Here is a 23,275-nt window from a genome sequence, read left to right on the forward strand (position 1 = left end):
AGTTTATTAATACTACAGTAAGGTTAAGTGCAATTACCTTCTACCCCTTCACAATATATTTTTACCACCAAAGGACAATTACCGGTATATTTTCCACAGGAGATGCATTTCATGGATAAGGCCCAAGATAAAATGATGGAAATGTGCTGAAGGTATTCGAGGATGACGCACTTATTTCATAACCTGGTGTGCACTCGATTCATCATTGACAGTCAAGGGATTCTGTTTAATTGTGTCAGTATGTGGACCCCTACGTTCCTGTGGTTCACTCTCAGCATAATAAAACCGTATGACATTAGCTGAAATGGAAGGCCGTCTCTACCTTGAGTGGGTGGCTGTTCTAATTCGAGAACGAGACGCACATCTCAGCTTCTAACCTCTTTTTCATACCCGTTGCATCCATTATTGTGTAACGCTTCTTCCTGAGCTATGTACTACGCCAAGATCGAAAAAACACGCTATGTACTTGACGCCGTAATATTCTTTTGCATCTTACTTAGCCTATATCAAACACCTGTGTAATGTATATCGATAATACACTAGATGTTAGTATTTCGCTTCAAACCGATGGTGTACTTATATATCTCCAGACGACTTTATTCAGTTTAGGATTGCGATATCAGCTTCCGTAACTGCGACAGTCTTAAGGGGATCTCCTAAAGTAAATAATCTTGAAATAATAATTTACCAGTAAAATGCGTTCACTGCATCAAGAGGCTAAGAGTGTATACAGAAAAGCTATAGTATAACGCGTGAATGTTTACGATATAGGAACAGATGTGGATGAGAGGCAATTATACTTTAGAAACTGGATAACCGTATAAATAAATAGTGTAGCCGGGGGTGATGTGGTGCAGTTGCTACCCGCCCTTGGTCTGGTCTGGCCGTCACGTGACTGGTGACGTCAGGAGTAAACACTGCACTAACCCCAACTCTCTCTCTCTCTCTCTCTCTCTCTCTCTCTCTCTCTCTCTCTCTCTCTCTCTCTCTCCAGGGCCGGATAAACATCTGCGGGGGCCCTAGGCTAAATTAGACAAAGGGTCCCCTACCCAAGATAGGGGCTTCCATAATGAGATGTTAATGACCATCATTAGAGCTTCTATGATACTGGCTGCTGTAGTGTTCATCATTTATTCGTTTATATATTTAAGTTTATATATATATATATATATATATATATATATATATATATATATATATATATATATATATATATATATATATATATATATATATATATATATATGCTGCATTCTGAGCCTATTCACCCTAGTTAGCCAGACCCTGTTTCTCTGCACCATTATTTTACTATTTTTCTCCTGTATCTTTCCTCTGCATGTTTTATTTCTATCTCTGACCTTGTATTGCTTCCCTTCGTTTCTCATCTCCACTCTTTTGTATCTTGTATATCTTCCTCAGCGTTTTACTGTCTGTCTTCCTTATCTTTCGTCTGTTTCTTTTGCTTAAATGTCTCTCTTATGTTGTTTCACTTTATCTTTATATTCCTTTTCCTTCCCGTCCCTTCCCACTCCTTCTGCTCATTACCTTTCCCTCCCTTTCCTCACCTTTCGTCGGCCCCTTTTACTTACCCTTTATGTAGTGTCTTTAGAAGTTTCCCTTCGTGTTCATGCCTGTCACTCTTGATCAACTTTTTTTCATCATCACTGATATATGCCTAATTCCAACCAGTACTCAGTTACTTCTTCCTGCTTGCTCTAAAAACTTACGGGAAAGATAAGTTTAATCTTAAGCACATGAAACATCAGGCCCACCACAACACCTCCTCCTGTGTTTTTGTCTACCACTCTGGCTTCTAAAATTCACCGTCAGCTGAATAAAACCGTCTGGGGTCATCTGAAAGAAAATATTAAAGTCCCAACCATGAGGGATTTCGTGGTATAAAAGTATTGTGACCCAGTAGTTGCAGCTGTAGTGATGATTGCTTATATTTAGGTTATGTGCTGCCATGGTAACCCACTGACATCCTCATACACTCATTATTTTGTGTATAGTGTCGCTGTGTCGCCTTTTAGTAGTGCTTGCTTTCTCCTCGTCCTCTTCAGTATTGACTCCGTAGCTCTCTCCCGCTCCACTTTCTCTCGGCCACTCGTCCATCTTCCTGTTGCTGTATTTGTTAACACTAAGCTGGGGTTGTATGGGAGAATGCTTGTACGTACGATTGCCTTCCCTCATACACCTGCCGAACACTTCCCACCCCAATCACAACCCGTATTACAGTGAAATGATACAAGATACAGTGACGTCTACTAATTCACTGCTGTGGTGATTTGTTTGTGGTTAGAACTGGTTAGGATCTTTTATAATTGCTTAGACTGGACTTCCCTTCTTGACTTCCTTCTCACGTCGCTTCTTTGTTCCTGACCCATGTTCCCTCCCTCTCTTGCTTTGCTTTGTCCTCTCTCTCTCTCTCTCTCTCTCTCTCTCTCTCTCTCTCTCTCTCTCTCTCTCGGTCGTGGAAAAAGCAACAATCTGGCCAGGAAGGTACAATTTGTGAGACAGAATTAAATGACAAGAGTTTTACGGTGTAGGACTGAAGGTTATATGATGCTAATGCTGGGGACTTTGCTGCCTTATTGCCATTCCCCAGGCGTGTGTGTGTGTGTGTGTGTGTGTGTGTGTGTGTGTGTGTGTGTGTGTGTGTGTGTGTGTGTGTGTGTGTGTGTGTGTGTGTGTGTGTGTGTGTGTGTGTGTGTGTGTGTGTGTGTGTGTGTTGTTGTGTGTGTGTGTGTGTGTGTGTGTGTGTGTGTGTGTGTGTGTGTGTGTGTGTGTGTGTGTGTGTGTGTGTGTTTAAAAAAGACACTAAACCATCCCATTCTCCCATTTCCCCTCCTTCCTTTATCTCCACTTAACTCCCTCCTCCCCCCATTATCTTCCCTCAACTTCCCCCCCCCTTCCCCCACTTCCCTCCAGGTCACGGGGTCACGGTGTTGATTCAGGGCGGAGACGGAGAGACCAGAGGAAGTATTTCTCCTTTGCTGACTCCCTTCCTTCTTGACGGGGCAGGGAGGTGAGGGAGGGAGAAATGGAGGGAGGTGTGGGAAGGATAGGGAGGTGTGGGAGGGATAGGGAGAGGGAGAATAAAGTGCGGCAGAAAGAGAGGCGGAGGGAAGATGTCGGAATGAGAGAGAGAGAGAGAGAGAGAGAGAGAGAGAGAGAGAGAGAATGATAGAAATGATTACAAAGAAAAGCAAACAAGAGCAGACCTATTTACCATTTCAGGACATTTTCTTTAAGGCAAGGTATGAGCCTAATTAATGTATGAGTCAATGATAAGGACACCAGCTCAAGGACATTTCACCACCTGCCAATCCCTGAAGACGAAAAAGGCAGGAAGAAGACGATCGACAATGCAGTATACAAAAACAATTATGGAATTCCTATCAAGGTTACAATAGGAATATATAAAAGATACTCGTCTGCGGCTGTATTTTCTTTGATCTAAACTGGAGAAAGCTACTATGTCTGAAATTATCCAGTAGTTGATATGTTTAGCTGAAATTTACGGGGCAGAAAACAGTTAAGTATTCATGCGACTCTAAAACGTCACTACTGAGTCACAATCTACCACACTGTAAGTCTAGTCCATATATCAACAAATCAATGATGAAAAAAAGGCTTCATTTGGCTGGAAACGTTTGCTAAGAATTTTGTAGACATTACCTTCTGTAGTTTGACCAATCTGTTGTGTTATATCTTTCAAGGTCATGCTATGAATATTTAGCATACCTGGATTAAAAGTCTCTCGTTGTCAGCGCTTAGTTAAATAGTTTGTTCATCTAGACATTCCTCGTATGGTTTACTTCTTAATTTAGGTATAATTTTTGTCTCTTTGCTATACAAGAGTACCAGACGAGCATCATATTTTCTGATTGTATTCGATTGCTCTCTCAATGAATCCAGTTAAGTTGGCTGCCTCAACAAGGATTTCTCACTTGCGTTGTGGTATGTGAGAGAGAGGGTGAGAAGGAAGCTGTAGGGAGAGCAGGGAGAGAATAAGGTGTGGCAGAGAAAGGAAGAGGAGGAGAATATATGGCAGAGAAAGGGTGAGTGCTGAAGGGGTAGGCAAGGAGAGAATAGGACGTAGCAAGGAGGAGGAGAAGGACGAGGTGGGGCAGAGAAAGTGGGGTACAGAAAGAAGACAGTGTAGGAGAGAGGAAGGACGGCACAGAGCAGGAAGCAGGTGTGGCAGAGAAACCGTGCGAGAAGAATGGAGGAGGATGTGCGTGTGTATGGACGGACAGATAAGAATGATGAGGGATGTGACAAAGACAGAGGAGGAGGAGGTGGTGTAGGTGGATGATGGGATAAACGTGGATGAAGGAGAGGGAAGAAGGGGAGAAGGAAGTGGAGGAGAAAATGAAGGAAAGGGAAGGAAGACGAGGAGGAGAGGGAAAAGGAATTGAGAGAAAAGAAAAGAAAATGAGAGCAAACAGGGGAGAAAGAGGAGGAGGAGGAGGAGGAGGAAAGGAAAAGGAGGAGGAGGAATGGAAGAAGAATGCAGAAAGGAGGAGACGAAGAGGGAGGAGGGGAGAGAAAAAAAAGTAGGGAAGGAAAACGATCAGAAGATATAAAGAGGAGGAGGAGAGGAAGGAAGAAAAAACAGAGGAGATAAGAAAATGAAAAGGAGAAGGGGAAGACAAAAAAAAAAAAAAGAGGAGAGGGTAAAATAAGTACGAGAGGAAGAAAGAAATGGAAGGTGGAGGAGGAGGAGGAGAGGAAAAATATGAGCAGGGACAGGAGGAAAGGCAGAAAGAAAAAGAGGGAGGAGGGAGAGGAACAAACGACGAAAGAGAAAGAATGATGCGATAATAAAGAAAATGGAAAAAGAAGGAGGAGAGGAAGAAAGGAGAGGGTAAGGTTTAGGAGCACAGAAATAACGTTAGGGAACAGAGAAGTTATAATAAAGTGGAAGACGAAGGTTTAAGATTAATGCCTATTGACTGTGCGAGGAAGGGAGGAAAAAGAAAGGAAAAAGGAGAAGCGAGGCAAGGGCTAACTTAGAAATTTCTTGGGAGCTTGGGAGGTCAAACATGTAATAAAGTACCGGTAAGAATTAAAAAAATGAGTAAATAAATAAATTACAAAATAAATGCCTGTCAATTACTATCGGGGGTCTTGAAGGCAAATAATCTGTCTCTTTTCCTTTTTCTCAGTCCTAATCTTCCCCTACTATACGGCCCGCAGCAATCGATGTTACGTCCAGGTTCCTAATTATAATCCCAGGTGAGTAGGGACAAAAAGGGGAGCAGACTTTGCCTATGGGTGAGAGAGAGTAGAATTATCGGAGAGAATAACATATGAGGGTGACTGAGGAAGGGGTTCATGGAGGGACGAACAAACAAGCGGAGGGGGTAAACGCTAAGGTCAGCAGAATACGGAAGAATGGGAGGCAGGCTTAAGTGGATGACGGGAGAGAGTGAGGGAGGGAATGGAGGTGATGGAGGGAGGGAGTGGAGGTGTTTGAGGGAGGCACGGAGGGAGGGAATGGAGGTGTTTGGAGGAGGCACGGAGGGAGTGGAAGTGTACGAAGAAGGAGTGGAGATAGGATTACGTGTTATGTGGAGGAGAGGGGAGGAGGGTTGCTGGGGAGGGAGAAGGGATGAAGAGACTGGTTGGCAAATACAAGGAAGAGAAGGCATGGTGAAAGGAGGACGAAGATAAATGAGAAGAGAATGGCAGTTGAAAGGATGAAAGAGGAAGCTGAGAAATAAATAAGAGTTAGGGTATGCGTGTTTGTTTCTCTGTCTGCTGTTTGTATTAGTGAAGACATACCTTTCCTTGGAGTGAGAAACAAGTCTGCCACAGTATAACCAGTTTGTTTTCATCCGACGAAACTGGGCCACTCTTGCAGCCTGAATATCGATAAGCCATAGTTGTGAGGTGAAAATGAGTCTCCTTGGTTATTAGTTAAATGGGGTGTCCCGTCCACTTAGCCATTAACTGAGGCGACACGGATCATCGTCAGGTTAGGCCAAATGCGCGACAGCAAATTTGTATATGGCGCGTATTTATTTGAATCTTAACACCTTTTTATTTTTCACATTAGAATATAAGGAAGAGCAATGAAATGAATGTGTGGGTGGCGTGAAGGAAATGAGAATATGAAGAAGAGAGAGAGAGAGAATATGTGGGTCAGGTGAAGGGAATGAAAATATGAGGAGGAGCAATGAAATATGAGGAAGAGTAATGAAATGAATAATCAGGTGACGTGCAGGGAATGAAAAGAATAAACACGAAAAATAATTATAGCAGGAGAAGGATAACCGAATATGGCTCCTACGACTCACTCTCAGCTGAATAAAATCGTCTCGCGTTTGATGGATTATAGTGCTAGAGTTATCCCGACGGTGAGAGGGCTAATGGTGCCAGGATTAACACTCTCAGGCTCCGACACTCACTTTGAACTGAATAAAATCGTCTGGCGTTAGCTGGGAGAGAATACTAGAGTTGTCCCGACTGTGAGAGAATGAGTAGGCTGAGTAAATGGATGAATAAAGGGATAATACGTGAATGAGAGAGAGAGAGAGAGGGAGAGAGAGAGAGAGAGAAAGCAGTTTCATAATACACACACACACACACACACACACACACACACACACACACACACACTGCACTTCATCTCGTACCTGGCTCCTGGAATCAAATGCTTTCAAAGCAAAAACAAAACTTTCTCAAATCCACACAATCTTACTTTCCGCAGCTTCCTTTTGCGTAGGTGTGTGTGCCCGGGGGGGGGGGAGGGTAGATTATCTGAGGGGACGGTAACTATGGATAAATATTGCTTCTGTCTTTTTCACTTTCTTTCTTTCTTTCTTTTCTTTTTCTCTTTTCTGTTTTCTTTATTTCTGTTTGACTTTAAGCATATTTTTTCCAGTCCAGTCCTTGATGCCCACTAGTTTTCCTACGTGCCACACTTCACCTGTCACCCCTACGCCACCAATACTTACCGTCCATATTGAATACATGTCAGGGCTGCCTCATTCAGAACTACTGTGATGGTACTGGCGAAGGGTGGAAAATCAGTGCTGTATATTTCTGCTTAATTCACATCGTCAAACTGCCTCGGCTTGGGATCGAACTCGCGTCAGTTCAGAAAGCCGACAACTTCACTAACCACTTAACCACCACCTCTTGAGAGTGCCATGTCTCCCTTCCTGCATGTCGCCATCTTTTAGACTTTTTTACGTTGTGCCTTTTGGTGTGTGTGTGTGTGTGTGTGTGTGTGTGTGTGTGTGTGTGTGTGTGTGTTAAAACAACTCATGAATTTATCTCCATGAATTCAGTGATGTATTTTGTTTTATTCTGGCTACAAGGCGATTTTATTCAGCTTAGGAGAGACTTCAAACTTGAGGGGTTAGAAAATGGCCTCCTATAACCCATTCAGCACGAGTGGCCTTTCACAAATAGCAGAAAATCGTCTAGAGAGAGCCAGAAAAAAAAAACATCAAAATTACGCCACGAGACTGAAAGGGGGAGACATGTAAAATAAACAGTAACGGGAGAAAGAACATTATGAACACAGTAAATTGAACCCACGGTAAAATGAACACACAGTAAATATGATCCTTCCCTGTCAAACGGTGAAGGCCGCACGAAGATGGAGGTTAAGGAAGTGGATGTGAAGTGGAGGGGCGTGAGTGTGGAGCAGGTGAGAGGGAGAGAGAGGTAAAGAGGCTGGGTAAGTGTGTGAGTGATGGATGGGGAGGAGGAGGAGGAGTACGAGAGAGAGAGAGAGAATGTAGTCATATGTGAGATATAAAGTGTGATTTAAAAAGATGCAATATTTTAAGTTCAGGCCAGAGAAAGGTGAGAATGTGTGTGTGTGTGTGTGTGTGTGTGTGTGTGTGTGTGTGTGTGTGTGTGAGAGAGAGAGAGAGAGAGAGAGAGAGAGAGAGAGAGAGAGAGAGAGAGAGAGAAAGCTAGGTCGAGATAGGGACCCAGAGCTAGAGAAAGAGTGTGTGTGCGAGTGAGGGAGAGTTACTGGCAATAATAAGGATGTAATCTAGGCCTCAACGGAGTCAATTGGTCTTGTTTATGTGGCGTGAGAGTGCTAAACCACAAGGAGTCGTTCGGTCCATCCTACCTTGACGTACGCCCGTGTTGATGGACCTTATGGCACTCTGAGGCCACATTTATAAACTCTCCTAAGCTTTAGTTGAGTGATAAGTCCCGTTTGTGTGTTTGCCTTCACTCACACACCTTCCAAACACGTCACAACCAAATCAGAGTGAATAAGAGTGACTGCATATACGTTTACCGTCTGTCATGCTGCTAGTAACACCTCACCATCAAATCAGAGTGAATATTACAATGAAAAGTGAGAAAAAAACATGTTACTTGTATATACAGTACGTGTGATTGACTGACACACCTACCAAGCATAGTGAATATTAAAAGGAAAAAACAAAAAACTAAATGATCTGCGATAGTAACTTGTGGAGATTTGATTTCGTAAAGTTGGTTATGGTTCCTTGTAAACACGGCCTGTTGTGTGTGTGTGTTTAGGTGGGTGGGTGGGTGTGTTTGTGTTTATGTTTGTGTGTGTGTGTGTACATAGACAGATATAGATATAGATATATAAACGAAAACTTGTCCTTGCCCTCAGGCCCAACGTGTGTGTGGACCGCGAGGAGATTGACGAGGGGCGTGATGTGAACGTGACTGATGATGGTGAAGTTGAAGTAAATGCTGATGGGCAGAGTGTGATGATGAGCGGCAACACATTCCTCTTCTCCTTCGGCAACATGCAGATGACGTCATGCACAGAGACGCGAGACAAGTATTCCTGCGTCTCAAGGTAAGTGGGATGGCAGACCAGCAGTGGGAACTTGAATAATGGATAAATTATACCCAACTATTGAAAAGATGTTTGTTTATGCAAAAGTTACCTCTCCATTAAACACCTTTGAATTCTGATGGTATAATTCTTCCATCTGAGTAATCCCCGACACTGCGAAGCATGGCATATAATAAGGAAATCTTAAGCATTATGCCAATTGGTTTCTTTGTCAATTGTAGAATTTGTCATTTTCAGGCGATAAAAATAGAAATAAGCTTAGTAAACTTAGGTATTTAATGCCATGTCCGGATAAAAAAACAGGTGATATATTTAATTGGTTTTTCGAAATATACATTGTAGGCATTAAACATTTTCAGTCCAATGACGCACTGTACATGAGAGTTAATTCTGCCATCTCCAGACGGTTTCATTCAAGTTAGGAGAATTTTCAAACTGGAGTGATTTGGTACAGCCTAAATTGTCCTCTACTCGAAGGGAATAAAAATAGTTGAATTAATTGTTTGGTAATGGCAGGAATAAAATGTAAAATACGTCATTGGACCAAAGGGGTTAAGAAAAACTATCAGTGAACAATGAAGGTGAATCCTGGCACTGACGTTGTTTATTTATGTGCAGGAACTCCCGGCGTGGTCTGCACAAGACTGTGGTGGTGACGTACCGATGCTGCCACGGCTTCGTCAGGGAGGCGTCAGGATGCACAAGAGGTGAGGCGGGGCAGGGCAGGACGGAACATGGCGGGACAGGGCAGAACAGGACATATCGGGACAGGGCAGGATGGGACATGGCTGGGTAGGGCAGGACGGGACATGATGGGACAGGGAAGGACGGAACATGGCGGGGCAGGGTGGGACGGGTCGTGGCAGGGCAGGTCGGGACGGGGTGAAATAGGTGTTAATCTTAATGTTTAAATCGTGAAGGGAAAGGCAAGCCTTTGATATCTGACAACTCAGTTATGGGATATCTATGTTATTTCATTTGATTAGCCTCCATCCAGCATTACAGGGTGCAGTCAGCAATGATATAGAGAGCATAAACATGTTCTATCTTCGTCAGGTACATCACAAATTGTTGTAAAAAAACAGTGGTGGTTTGCCTTCTCACTAGGGATTTAAGTTTTAAGCACAGGCTCTTAAACTCTGAGTCGGCTAAAGTGATGAGCATGAACATTAGTTCACAAGGACCTGAAGAGATTACGTGGGTATTCATTCTACCCCGTACCAAATGAGTTTATATATTTGAGTGGGCAGGATGTTGCTGGTGCTCCTACCATCGCACCATCTCTTTTCCTTGTTTCTACATCCTATCTTATCCCGTCATTAGGTAGGGTAAATGTTTAGACTGGTGTTGATGATGATGAAAATGTGTGACGGCATTTTCGTCAGTGTTATATAAAGCTAGTTTAGTCATGTGTTTAGGTATTTCATTCTTTCTTCTTTCCCTGTATATCATTCATGGATCTGTTTTGCGCATTTCAGTTGAGATGCGCAGTATGGGCGACACCCTTCAGTCTCTGGGAGCCACAGACTTCCTGACCCTGACCAAGGCTGCTGGTTTGATGGAGCGTCTCGATAACAACCTCACCATCTTCGCACCCACCAACGAGGCGCTGCAGGAATTCACCGCAGAGCTCGAAGCTGAGGTAACCATAACGCGCCTCAACGCACGGGTGGTTTGGGTTAATTGCTCTTATATTGACACCCAGGGGTAGGGGTAAGCGACTGTATTCGTTTGATTCTAACTTGGCCTAAAATTGACCTCTCTTTCTACCATGAATGCTGCGTTGTAAGAAAAAATTAACACAAGAAAATGATGCTAGTCACGAGGGAGTGCACTGGAAAGTTTGTAGAACCATTGTATTGTCTTTTTCTGTCAATGAGTTGTTTGAAATAAGCTGCAAAAGGACGAATATCTGGGCCGGGTTAGTGTGAAAGAACTAGTGTCATTCTTGCCTTAAACGCCTGAATTAGCCTCGCTCTTAGCCTCTGCCCTTCGTGATGGTGGAATAGAGATGTGGCTTACTTTATCTTTGTAATTAGCTCCCTGTTACTAATTCTCGTTTACCCTCACATATTTGAAACATCAAAACACTGTGCTCATATTCACACCAAAGGAGTCACAGTTAATTAACAATTTCTCCCGCAGAACCTATTGTTTATTTTGCTATTGCTACTGGACGAATTTGTTTGACTCAGATGCTTTTTAAATTGGGGACCGTAAGCTTGCCCTCCTTTACCCTTTTAGGACAGTTTTCCACTGTGTCTGCTTCACATTAAGGGCATGTCGATCTTTTTCTTCCCTGACGCATCATATTAAAGACATTCATCCTTAGGCAGAGAAGCATACCAGACCTCTCTCAGCTTAGGAATATTAACAGGGGAAAGTGATAATAGTAGAAAAGGTGAAATATTAGATGAAATGTCCCTGACGATACCTGTATATCATACGCATAATAAGATCAGGTACATTTATAACTTGCCTAACCTGCAGAAACTGCTTGAGGGAGAAAAGTGAGAGGTGGAGGAGGTGAACTCTTAAAATGAACTTTTGTCCTCGTCACTAGCAGTATAAAATTCGTATAGTTAAATCACATATTTAATAATACGTTTAACCCGCAGAACGAGCTTGAGTTGGAGGGCGACCGGTCCTTCAATGAGGTGTTTTACCGTCGCCGCCGCCGCCGTGAGTCTGACACCCAGGCCCTGGTGCTGGCACATATGACACCGGGTATAAACTATGCCTCAGACCTGCACGACGAGCAGGTATGACACTGTACTCATTTATTGACTCTTATTCACATTCAGTTCCACAAACAATCATTGACACACACTCTCACTCTTACACACACTCCCACATTCACCCCTTCTCTCTTTCACTCTCTCACACAGACACACACACACTCACATTCACATTCACGCTCTCACTCACACTACACTCACATTCCCAGAAGACTCCTTGGGATGATGGATACAGTACCACTGTTTAATATCTTTGAAAGGGATGACATACTTGTATCAACTGATATCTCTTAAACAGTGATGCTAGATAGATATTCTTTAAGCAGATCATGAATTTTTCATAGGAATTATGTTTCCTTCGCCTGAACAATATCTCCAGGTGACAGCCAGTACAAAACACTGAAGTGGGTCACTTCCATCTAAAAGGTCAACGTTTTACAATTTAGTGGTCTGGAGTACCTTACAATGTTGCCTCGTATGTCATGTATTTATCACACTTAAGATGGCATTAAACAAGCATTTTCTCTGACAAAGTTTCCCTGCAACCCTGTCTTGATGACCTCCTCTTGGCAACTTTTAAAAACGGCTGTCACAGGGGTAGTAACAGTTGCCGTGAGCCAGCAGCACCCCGAAAAAGTTGCCGCCAAGAATGACCTGCCAGAAAAAAGTTACCAAAAAAAGGGCTTCTTGCGTCACATCGCCTTAAGGCCCTGCTACACCATCAACGGGCACCTGTGATGTCCAAGTACGCTACTCACTATTAAGGGACATGGAAACAGCACATGATATAAACTCTGAGTCAGAACATGGGTGGTACTCTAATTTATCGCATCTGCACAATAATTTTCCACGTATTTTCCATTACCATACTCCAAATCCTTAGATACCTGCTGATCGTATAGATGTGCATTTAGAACTGCTGCTTACTCTGACGTATCAACTAACAGGTGCTGAAGAGTGTGACGGGCGACTCCACCCTGCGCATTAACACCTACGCCACCTCCCCGCCCATCGCCACCGTCAACTGCGCCCGTCTGCTGAAGGTGGACCAGCACACCACCAATGGGGTAGTGCACACCATCAGCTCCGTCCTCCACCCTGTCACTGCAACACTCGCTGACCTCATCACCACGGATCCACAGTTCTCCATTCTCGCAAAATGTACGCAAGTTCATGTTTGTTTTATATTCGCTACTTATCTGAACTATAGCCTGCCTCCTCGCCAAATGTACAGTCGGATACAAAAATCTGCCTCTTGATTCACCTCCTCTGCTTCCAACCTTCCTTTGCTGGCTAATATTCTTGAGCTGAGAGAGGAGCAGTATGTTTCTCACCTATTTGGTATGAAATGTCAGGGAGAATAGTACAGAACCTGTGCGCACACAGCCCCAGCAATGACTAATGGTGCCTCTTGCCTCCCCAGTGGTGAACCAGGCTGGGCTGCTACAAAAGCTGGGAGGGGAAGGGCAGTTGACAGTGTTTGCCCCAACTGATGCAGCCTTCCGATCCCTGCCCACCCTGGCACTGGAGGCCCTGCTGGACAACAACGCCTGTCTCGATGGTTAGACACTCACAGCCCTTGCCATGGACGACATTACACCCACACTATGAAACACAACTTCATTCTTCTTAGTCTTATATTCAGCCGTGTCCTCCTCCCCTCATATCTCGTTCCACACCATCTCCCCATTGGATTCTTAAGCGCAAATTAACTTAAGAACAATTCAAGGCACTATAGACTCAAGACCCTCTGTTCATTTTTTTTCCAGTGTTACTTGTAATGCCAAAGCTACTTTTGCAGATGCTCCAGTATGTCAAATCTGAAATATACAGCAAGAATGTTTTACGGTCCTGCCACGTAATGCAAGGATCAGTACTACAGCTCATTATTTTGTAGTAACGGTGCGTCAAACGAAATTTTAGAAATATTACTAAAACTATTTCATTTTGCAGTTTTGGCGAGTGTGACCCAAGATCAAGGCATACAACAGAAATACCAATAAAACAGCTTTTTTTTTTTTTTTTTTTTTTTTTTTTTTTGAGGGAATAATGTGCTGAGCTGGAGTTGTGGTACATAACAGAAACATCAATATTCGGAAGTAGCACTAAATCATACATAATAGTGTTATGTAATTTATACGGTAAGCCGAGCAATTATAACTAAAAATTAAGTAGTATAATAATGAAAATGATTGAGAGAAATATGTGTTTCAATGATGAACTGCACAGCAAACATTTCTTTTATCATATTACAATAAGCCTTTCAGTAATTACGTAATAAGTTTCTCTGTAGCCCCCAAACTATGTAACTCTGAGTCTCACCCATTATAACAAATAACAATACAAATCGGTAGGCAATGATGGCCAGCTCTAAGCAGGCCGAGCTTTGTCAGTGGCTAGAAGCGAGTTTCGACACTAAAAGTCGTTTCGATATCGAGGTATTCCAGCGCAACATTCCACCCAGGAATCATGGCCGTGACTTAATAATCTTCGGACCCTTAGCATTTCGCGCGAGCAAGATCATAATTTTAGCGCTTTTCATATTTTCTGCTCTTGATGACCTTTGACCCCTGACCTGGCGGATATGTACGAAGCACACTTGTAGTACCTATTAACGTCTACAAGCACGCAAAGTTTCATTCGATTCCATCCACCCACTGTGGAGCTTGGGAACTTGAAATTCAAGGAACCACCAGAGGTACAACTTCTAGGTGGCGCTGCCAGCCAATGGAAGCGAGTTTCAACACTAAATGTCATTTTTATATGGAGGTACTCCAGTGCAACATTCCACCCATGAATCATGGCCCTGACATAATAATCTTCGGAGCCTTAGCATTTCGCGCGATCATAGTCGTGATTTTAGCTATTTTCACTTTTTGAATTTGATGACCTTTGGCCACTGACCTGGCCTGTGTATCACATAGACATACAAAAGAATGTTGTAATACTAGTCAGTGTCTATAAGCATGCAAACTTTAATTCAATTTCATGAAGCCGCTGCAGAACTAGGGGGACATTTTTGAAAACCGGTACTGGTTGCTAGGGATGCTGAGGCCAAGCTTTGCAGGGTTGCCACTCGAAAACTAGAGGAGAAAGGGGAAAAATGGATGGCATACCTCCGATAGGGAATGATCTCAAGGTTACGCCTAAAGAAGTCAGAGCTTTCTACGTCCATTGGTAATGCTTCTACAGCTCAAAACGTAAAAGTACGAAAAAGGCGGGTTTTCGGCCGTTGCTAGGCAGCGAATAGTTGCTTAGCAACCAAAACCTTGCAGACACAATTTGGTCATAGGCTGGTCATTGTGTCCAAGTTTGGTCGGAATCAATTATTCTGCAGGGTAGAAGTGCCTCACACAATTAAACAGGAAAGAAAGAAAGAAAACACAACTAACAGTATGAGCTGCATGAAGCTGGCCAAAATTTATCACAGTGCACAACAAGAAGCAGTACTCAGAGAGCGCATATCTCCGCCAACACCTATCCCAGACAACTCAGATCACCATCAAAATTTAATCAGCTCTTCCTTGGCCCATAAACCACATATCCACAAAATTTCATTGAAATCCATCGATAACTTTGAGATATCTCTTGGACATATAAACAAAAAACAGTCATGAACTGGGACTCAAACTCAGATCACCACCAAAATTTAATCAATTCTTTCTTAGTCCATGACCTACTTATCTACAAAATTTCATTGAAATCTATTAGTAACTTTTTGAGGTATCTTGTGGACAAACAAACAAATAACCAGGTAGACAAACGGCTGAATATATAACCTTCTCCGACTTCGTTGATGGAAGTAATTAATTCACAGTGTCAGAGATACAACTTAATCTACTCCAAACAGACTAATCTAACTTAACCTCATATCATCTAACACCTATGTCAAACCTAACCTAACCAAACCCTAATAAAAAAAAAAAGTTCTAAATCCACCTCAGTACAGTTAATAATTTTGCCTCTTCCTCCCACCCTTCCGTGCAGCCATCGTCAAGAACCACCTGCTGCCCAACACTATTTGCTCAGCGGCGGTGCAGGGGAAGGCGCGCACTGTGACTCTCCTTGACTCATACCTGCTGCTGGAGAGGACTGAGGAGGATTTGTTGCTGGTTGGCGAAGAAGACGGCGCCAAGGTTGAGGCTGCTGATATCATGGCTACTAATGGTGTGATGCATGTCATTGATCGACCTCTCCTGCCTGGCGAAGGTGAGGGAGTTGGCATTATCCATCTCTCTGTCTATCTATCTGTATACTCATTTGTGTATGTGTGTTTGGTCTTCTCATATGCTATTCATTTTTACAGCGTTCCGTATTTTTCCATCAGCTATCATCTCATCACTCAACCCCAACCCCTTACCCCCACAGCCAAGCCTGTTCTGGAGGTGTTGGAGGGACGCAACCTGACCCGCTTCCTGGAACTTCTGGATATGGCGGGCATGACTCGCGAGGTGGCTGGACTGAGGGATGTCACCGTGTTCGCGCCCAGCAATAAGGCCATAAACGACTTGCCACAGGAGGTTCTAGACGGCATCACGGTAAGTTCTATGCATTTTTTTATAATTTGTTCCCCTTTGTTTCTCTTTAAACTCGGTAACAAGACTATTTTCGTACAGTTTTCTCGATTTGTTTTCCTCTCGTCCCTGTTCATCCAGCGATAGAGGTGAGGACCTAGATATACTGTACTAGTATATCGACTTCTGCGATTCGTGTTCTAGTGGAAAACTGAGACGCAGGAGGTTTGGACAGGACCACAGTGAATTCTTCTGTACGAGTTGCTCAGTTTGTTTCACCTACTACTGCGTATCGTGTTCAAGAGAAAGATTGGAACGTAAGAAAAACTTATCATCTTTAATATCCCTCATTCAGTTGACATGAGTAAATCTCAGCCTCCTTCTACTTGCATGATTTGCCTCAATAGTTAAGTTAAAGCTGTCATTACTGAAGGATAATAATTTTTAGTGCAATATTATCCAGACTTTTCGACATCAAGAGTTCAAGACTTAATTTTGTTTAACACCAGCACATGTGCAGTAAGACACAATAGGTCGAGTACTGTTCCACTGAGTCTAATTCACACTTAGGCCATGTTTTCCACTTTGCTCCTAGAGTCATTCAATCAGTGATAATAACTCATGGACGCGGAAACATACCGTCCCTCTTTCTTCAACGGAATATCAACCAGCAGAGTAAAGTGAGTAGCAGAAGAGATGAAATACTAGGCGAACTTCGTTCCCATCTGTATGTGGCACTGCTTAGGTCTATGGTAGGAAGTGGGGGTTTGAAGTGGGGCGAGGAATTAGAAGAGGCAACAAAAGAATTAAGATGTTAGCTCTTTGAATGCTCAGAATGGTGATTAGGTGGTCAGATGCTGATATGACTGGGTATTCATGGGTCAACAGCCACATCAAACCTATCTCTCTCACTAATATAAACATAAGGATATCGGTACCTTACCCGAAATGTGAAATTTTTTCAATATATGGCTATATTGATCTTTATATTTTTACTCGTATTATGTTTCGCCGCTCACTCACAGTGAGTGAAAAAGAAAACAATGACAGAGTATTGTCTCCTCCCTCGCTGGCCACTAACCCCTGTGTTGATCATTAGATTTGTTATAATGTCTCCTGCCAAGTTTAGTGAAAATATGGCCTGTCATTATTCCACTGCCTTGATTTTTAGATTCTTATTATGCCTCGTCCTTCACTCACTGCTTGCCTTACCCTCCAGAATGAAAATAGAAAACTGCAGGAGATTCTGTCATTATTAAATTTTTATTCGATATTTAAAACAGTAATACACCTCATCCCTGACTCACCCATTGCTCTCCCACATCCTGCTTAGAATCCCTTATTCACTCTTCTCTCACCCCCTATTATGAATCCCTTACTCACTCACTCTTCCTCCACCTCTAGAGTGACACCGACAAGCTGCGTGAGGTGCTGAGTTACCACATCGCCACTCCTTCCCTGCAGGCGGAGGACATCGCCAACAACCACATCGCCACCACTCACGCCAAACACCCACTCAGGATCAACCTCTACACCAGGGTCAGTGTCACCTGCCTCACTCACCTGTCCCATTCATATCTACCTCACTCCTTTGCTTCATTCGTGACCACCTCACTCGCCTGCCTTACCTGCCTCACTCATTACCACCTCACTCTCCTGCCTCACTCATAACTACCTCAGTCACTTGCCTCACTCATAACTATCTCACTCACCTGCCTCACTCATATGTATCTCATTCACCTGCCTCACTCATAACCACCTCACTGACCTGCCTCACTCACCTGCCTCAGTCATAATTACCTCACTCTCCTGCCTTGCTCATTACCTCACTCTCCTTCCCCACTCACTGTTACCTCACTCTCCTGTCTCACTCATAATTACTGCACTCACCTGCCTCACCCATAATTACCTCACTCACCTGCCGCACTCATAATCACCTCACTCACCTGCCTTACTGACAGCATAGAAGTTATATAAGGCAAGCTGCGGAAGTCCGGGTTTGATTCATGGGCCAGCCATACTGTTGAAGTCTGTTTCCCTCTTGCTCTCGTTCGCTCAGAAATACGTTGGGGACCTGGATGTAAATTCGATAGCTTAATGTATTTTAGGGGAAGACTGGAACTTAGTAAAAGGTCGATTGTATGCCTCATTGACCTTCATATAGTCGGTAAGCATTAGTATAAACCCTGTTTGTATAAATACTTTTATTCACAACTGCAAAGAGAAACCTAATCGTTATTGCCGGGGGAAGATATAAAACGTAACTCTTATCACAATAATGTATTCTGCACGCACAAAAATGTATAGGTTTGTAGGGAAAATTTAAGAAAAATAGGTTTTCTTCACAGCAGTGTCATTCGTGGATACTCTATCATTATGCCTGCAAAATTTTAGTGACAAATAATTCATGGCTGCAGAGAAAAGTACACAACAACAGACTTTGAATATTATGCTTTATTGTTGGCAACAAATTGTAGATGTATTTACTCCCTTTTTGGTGGACACATTTTGTTACTTGATTCAGCCAACATGTGGAGCATTTTATGAGGTCAAGGAAATTTCAGTCAGTTCAAAGGTTAATCTGAGTGGTTTTCAACCCGCTGATCACTAGAATTTTCATGAGTTTTGAAAAGAACAATGCGTCCTCAGAAGGTGAAGCGATAATTAGTGGAGTGTGAGTGTAGCTGGTTGCTGGACAGGGAAACCTACACGTGTTAGCACCATTATAGCCGGGCACATTGCTTATCTCTTTTCCAGTCCCCCAGAAGAGGGATAGTGGACTTCAGGAAGAGTAGCTTCAAGCCTACAGTCCACCAGGTTCAGATTAGCCTGAGACCACTACAATAAGTGTAGTTTACATGACCATGCTTCTGTTTTCAGTCCCCGCTGCTGACTGGGCTGAGTGGTGGTCGCGGTGTACGTGTAACAGCGGGATGCAGTCGGGTCAGTTCGCTGGACCAACGTGCGTGCGGGGCTGTTGTGCATGTGGTAGAGCAGCTTCTTGCCCTGCCACAGGACACAGTCGTAGATCACCTCAACGGCGACAAGAAATTCTCCATCTTTGCTAAGATGGTCAAGGTCAGGAAAGAAGTAGAGACAAGAATTTAACATTCCTTATTTTTGCATAACATTTCCTCTTCTTATTAAAAAAAAAAAAATGCATTTAGATACTTAAAACTAGTGCAGGGATAATTATACTAAAAGAATATATTACCAAACTAATCAGGGATGCACCATATACCGTACACAGTGCATATATGCTTCCATCATCTTCCCTAACCATTTCCACAAGTGACATAAAGTTTCTCACTACCTGTGTCTTACTCCCTCCCCTCCCCACCACAGGACGCGGGCTTGGAGGAGGAGCTACGTGGTGAGGGTCCCTTCACCGTGCTGGCGCCCTCAGACTACGTGTTTCGCTCACTGCCCGAGTCAGAATTGAGTTACCTTCTGCAGAACGCTGAGCTCCAACAGGCACTCGTTAAGCAGCACATACTCAGAGGTGAGTAGACAATAGTAGGCATGCAGAGAGAGACATGGGCAGACAGGGAAACAGGAGATAGACGGAAGATGAAGAGGCATACAGTCCACACTGAGTAAATGCTAAGGCTATCTCATTCAGAAATGATGTAAAAGTATTAACGGGGGTGTTTTTATGTCATGTTGAGAGGTTTGTGGATCAGTAAAGCCTTTTTTTTTTTTTTTTTCTATTTAACGAAACTCAAATAATCAAATTGTTCCCTGTCGCAACCTGGGATCGAACTTGCATCCTTCTAGACAACAAATCACCTCTCTAACCCCTTGACTATCACCTCCCCCATTCAGTCGTTGCCTAACTATGTATGCGACAATTGCCTGATCAAAACCCCTGGTTCCAGAACACGTGTGCTGTTCTGGAATCAACCCACACACCTGGCTGTTCATGGACCACAAGCGGCCTCTGGAAGGGTCACCGGTGCATGTGCGTCGCTCCAGCACAGGCCGCATTATGGCCGGACCAGCCAGGATCACCCACTGTGCTCCGCCCACCAAGAACGGTTTAGTCCACACAGTCAACAACCTCCTCCTCAACATCCACCCCAACGGCCGCCCTCAGGACCGCCGACCCCTATTCTCCTCACCAGGCCTTGAGCTATTCTTCGGCTAGGCTTGACCCCTTCACCACAAGTACGTCATTTATAGTTTCTTCTTGCTGCTACCAGGTGATTTAACTGAGCTGTTAAGAGAACCCAGGTACTGAAGGAGTTAATGAAAAAATGTATCCAACTCTTTCAGATTAAAGTCTCCCCTAAGCTGGGTAAAATCGCCTGGTGGAAGCAAGAATGGAATATTAAAGACGTCGATTCAGGGAGCTAGCTGTGCCTAGGGCAGGAGGCAGTGTTTTGGAAATTCAAAAATGTTGCCTTATATTATTTAAACCAAAAGTTTGTTATTTCTGTGTTGTTCTAAACTCCTGTGTTAACTCCTAATACTCAGCTCATTGAAGGTTACCCTCAGTACAGTGATGGTTCCAGTATTTGTTATGAGAACTTCCAAAACCTTATTTTTTACCCGTTGACGACAATCATGCATTTATGATTTACAGCAATAATACAAATTATTTATCACATTATTTTGCAACTATTAACTAACAATATTTCACCAACAGGGCCAGAATACGATAAAGATCTTTTAAACATTTAACGCTGCTTTTCATACTCTACTTCTGTATATTTATGATATTTATGACGGGAAAAAGCGTCACAGGCTAAGAATAGGGAGAGGTCCAAACTCTGGCCTCATCCTCTGAATCCCCTACTAGTATTACGTATTGTATTGATTTATGAATTGATGGCAGCGTCCTTTGTAGAATAAGATACTAGCATGTTATCAGGAAAACATAGCTAAATAATCTGCTTTATTTTATACACCAATAAACTGTCACTCTATTTCTTTGTGACTGACAGTAAGTTAAGGACATGTTAAAACTGCTGAAGAGGAAGTTTTTCAGAGCATAGTATTTCTTCAGTGTTGAGGGATGTTTACACTGTTCTGGTAAAAGTGAGAATTTATGTTTTAGTATTCTGTCAACATTCACATATATTTATACTGTACTGGTAAACGCGAGGGTATGTATTTCTGTGATTGTTAGGGTTTCAAGGTGAGAGATGAAGCTCACATGTGGTTGAGTGAGTTGCTCGAGTGCCTCTTGAAACTCAGGTTACGGCAGTGTCCGTAACGTTGTACACCGTATTTATGTTGATAGTGGAGATTTTGTAACACTTCCTCCCAGGCAATTTTTTTTATATATTGTGCCTTAATGCAGTTATAAGTATATTCTTAATATCGACACAGTTTATATCAGTATCACAGAGAAGGATAATAAAGGATATTAAAAAAAAAAATGCAAAGGGAAAAGGAGAGGTACCATGAAGCCTCCCTAGTAGGCGTTAATAAAAGCCTAGGAACCAAGGAGGAGGTATTTTAGCGTCAGGTCACAAGCCACTTTCAGTACTCCTTGCAGAACCAGCATATTTTTTAGCAAGCAAAAGATGAGAATTTACTGAGACGTATATCTGTGTGATGGCGTGCCGTGGAGGAGCATGTAATACTGTTTGTTATAGACTACATCAACCAGTAGTTGTAGTTTATTTACATTTTATCCACTTAACCTATTTATTATGCATACATTTATTCATATCACTACTACTTGCGTTGTACCGTAGGAATGAATCCTACGAGTAGCAGTAAAATATATTTAATAAAGAAGTGTATTTTGATTTGCCTGATATTCATATGGGTACTTGTAATCAATAATAATATACTACCAATTTCTTTGTAATTATACATATCTACTTTGTACCAAGTAACCGTAAGGATGTGAATGTGCTGGAGGAAGCTGAGGTGATTTGGCCATGTGAACCAAGTGGAGAATGAGATTGACTGTGAGAGTGTGTGTGAGTAAACTGAGGGGGGGAAAGGGAGACCAAGGATGAGGCATAAGATGAGCAGGAATATATGTGGGTGAGAGTGCATGGTAAGGGATGGAGAAAGGGGCGCCTGATGGCGAAGGAAAGGGCGACGTGAATGTCATTATTTCGTGGCTATCCCCTCCGGAATGGAGGCTCTGGCTGGAGACAGACGGAACCAAAATCATAAACAGTTACGTTAGTGTTCACCGTCGTGATTTGCATGTACCATTACAAATTCATTCAGTAATGCATTGACCGATGATCGTAATGACTAATTATCCAAGTACTGTGTGTGCATTATGTCAGTAACGGACGTACGCTTAAAAGGTGAAACGTGAGGGCGAAGACAAATCCCTGTTTTCTGAGGGACATTTATGAAACGATTATGTTTATTAGAATTGACAAATTTGCATCCTGCATTACAGAGTCCAGTCAAGAGCAACGCAGGCGTCGGACACTGTTTGTCACTTGCTTCAGAAAAAAATGTCCATAGACATGAGTTATTTAGTAATAGGTCGATTATGCATTTAAGGGCCGTATTATCTTTGCTATGGGACACTTCCTTCCACCTCCTTCATTTGTGATATACCGGTACTTTGCATACCACACCTGAATATTTCCTTGTATGATAGTCTGCATCAGCAACATGTGAGGAGTAATATCCAGAATAAATCTTTGAGAGAGAGAGAGAGAGAGAAACGTTTCGAAATCTCCAGGGTCAGCGGGAACACGGCCATAAAGCTTCGAGGCATTGTCAAGTGTTGTCTGGCTGAGCTTCGGAGCCCTTCATGTGTTCAGCACATGCTTCGAAACAGGAGTCATGTACGGCAGCTTCCATCTCAGACTCAGTGTTTCCTAAGCTGTGTTCGTGTGTAGCAGCTCGTTTTTCTTCCTTTCCTACTTTTCCATATTGCAAATTTTCTGCTCAGAGGTGTGTATTTATTAATGCGCATATATTCAGTCGTAGTTTCAGGAGCCCGATCATCCTGCACCTCGTTAGTACTGAAGCTGTAACATCATCGCGGCCAATCGTTACCTCTACCTATCTATCTATTGCCAGACGCCTCAATCCCGTTTGGGGTGGCCACAAACACATCGCCTCCAAGTCGCCCTGTCCCCCGCCATTTCACCGCCCTGCTCCCAACTCACACCCCCCTCTCTCATATACCTCTCCACCCCATCCCTCCATCTCATCCTCGGCCTCCCCCTCCCTCTTCCCCCCTCCACCTCACTCACATACACTCTCTTCGTCAG

General features: G+C 43.1%; 1 protein-coding gene across 1 annotated transcript in view; it reads left to right on the top strand.

The window, feature by feature from the left end:
• Window positions 1-21,062, top strand: part of LOC145391490 (transforming growth factor-beta-induced protein ig-h3-like) — a 41,570-nt gene extending 20,508 nt beyond the window's left edge. The window contains exons 6-17 of the mRNA XM_080266101.1: window positions 8,627-8,818; window positions 9,437-9,525; window positions 10,297-10,460; window positions 11,437-11,580; window positions 12,504-12,717; window positions 12,980-13,117; window positions 15,544-15,765; window positions 15,925-16,094; window positions 17,475-17,609; window positions 18,951-19,148; window positions 19,416-19,572; window positions 19,949-21,062. Coding sequence (XP_080122227.1) covers window positions 8,627-8,818; window positions 9,437-9,525; window positions 10,297-10,460; window positions 11,437-11,580; window positions 12,504-12,717; window positions 12,980-13,117; window positions 15,544-15,765; window positions 15,925-16,094; window positions 17,475-17,609; window positions 18,951-19,148; window positions 19,416-19,572; window positions 19,949-20,217 — 2,092 coding nt within the window. The 3' untranslated portion in view covers window positions 20,218-21,062. The remainder of the gene's footprint in view (window positions 1-8,626; window positions 8,819-9,436; window positions 9,526-10,296; window positions 10,461-11,436; window positions 11,581-12,503; window positions 12,718-12,979; window positions 13,118-15,543; window positions 15,766-15,924; window positions 16,095-17,474; window positions 17,610-18,950; window positions 19,149-19,415; window positions 19,573-19,948) is intronic.
• The last annotated feature ends 2,213 nt before the right edge of the window (window positions 21,063-23,275 follow it).

This window comes from Coenobita brevimanus, chromosome 18 (assembly GCF_032717465.1).
Source record: "Coenobita brevimanus isolate Jiangsu-jjx chromosome 18, ASM3271746v2, whole genome shotgun sequence".
Classification (NCBI taxonomy): domain Eukaryota; kingdom Metazoa; phylum Arthropoda; class Malacostraca; order Decapoda; family Coenobitidae; genus Coenobita; species Coenobita brevimanus.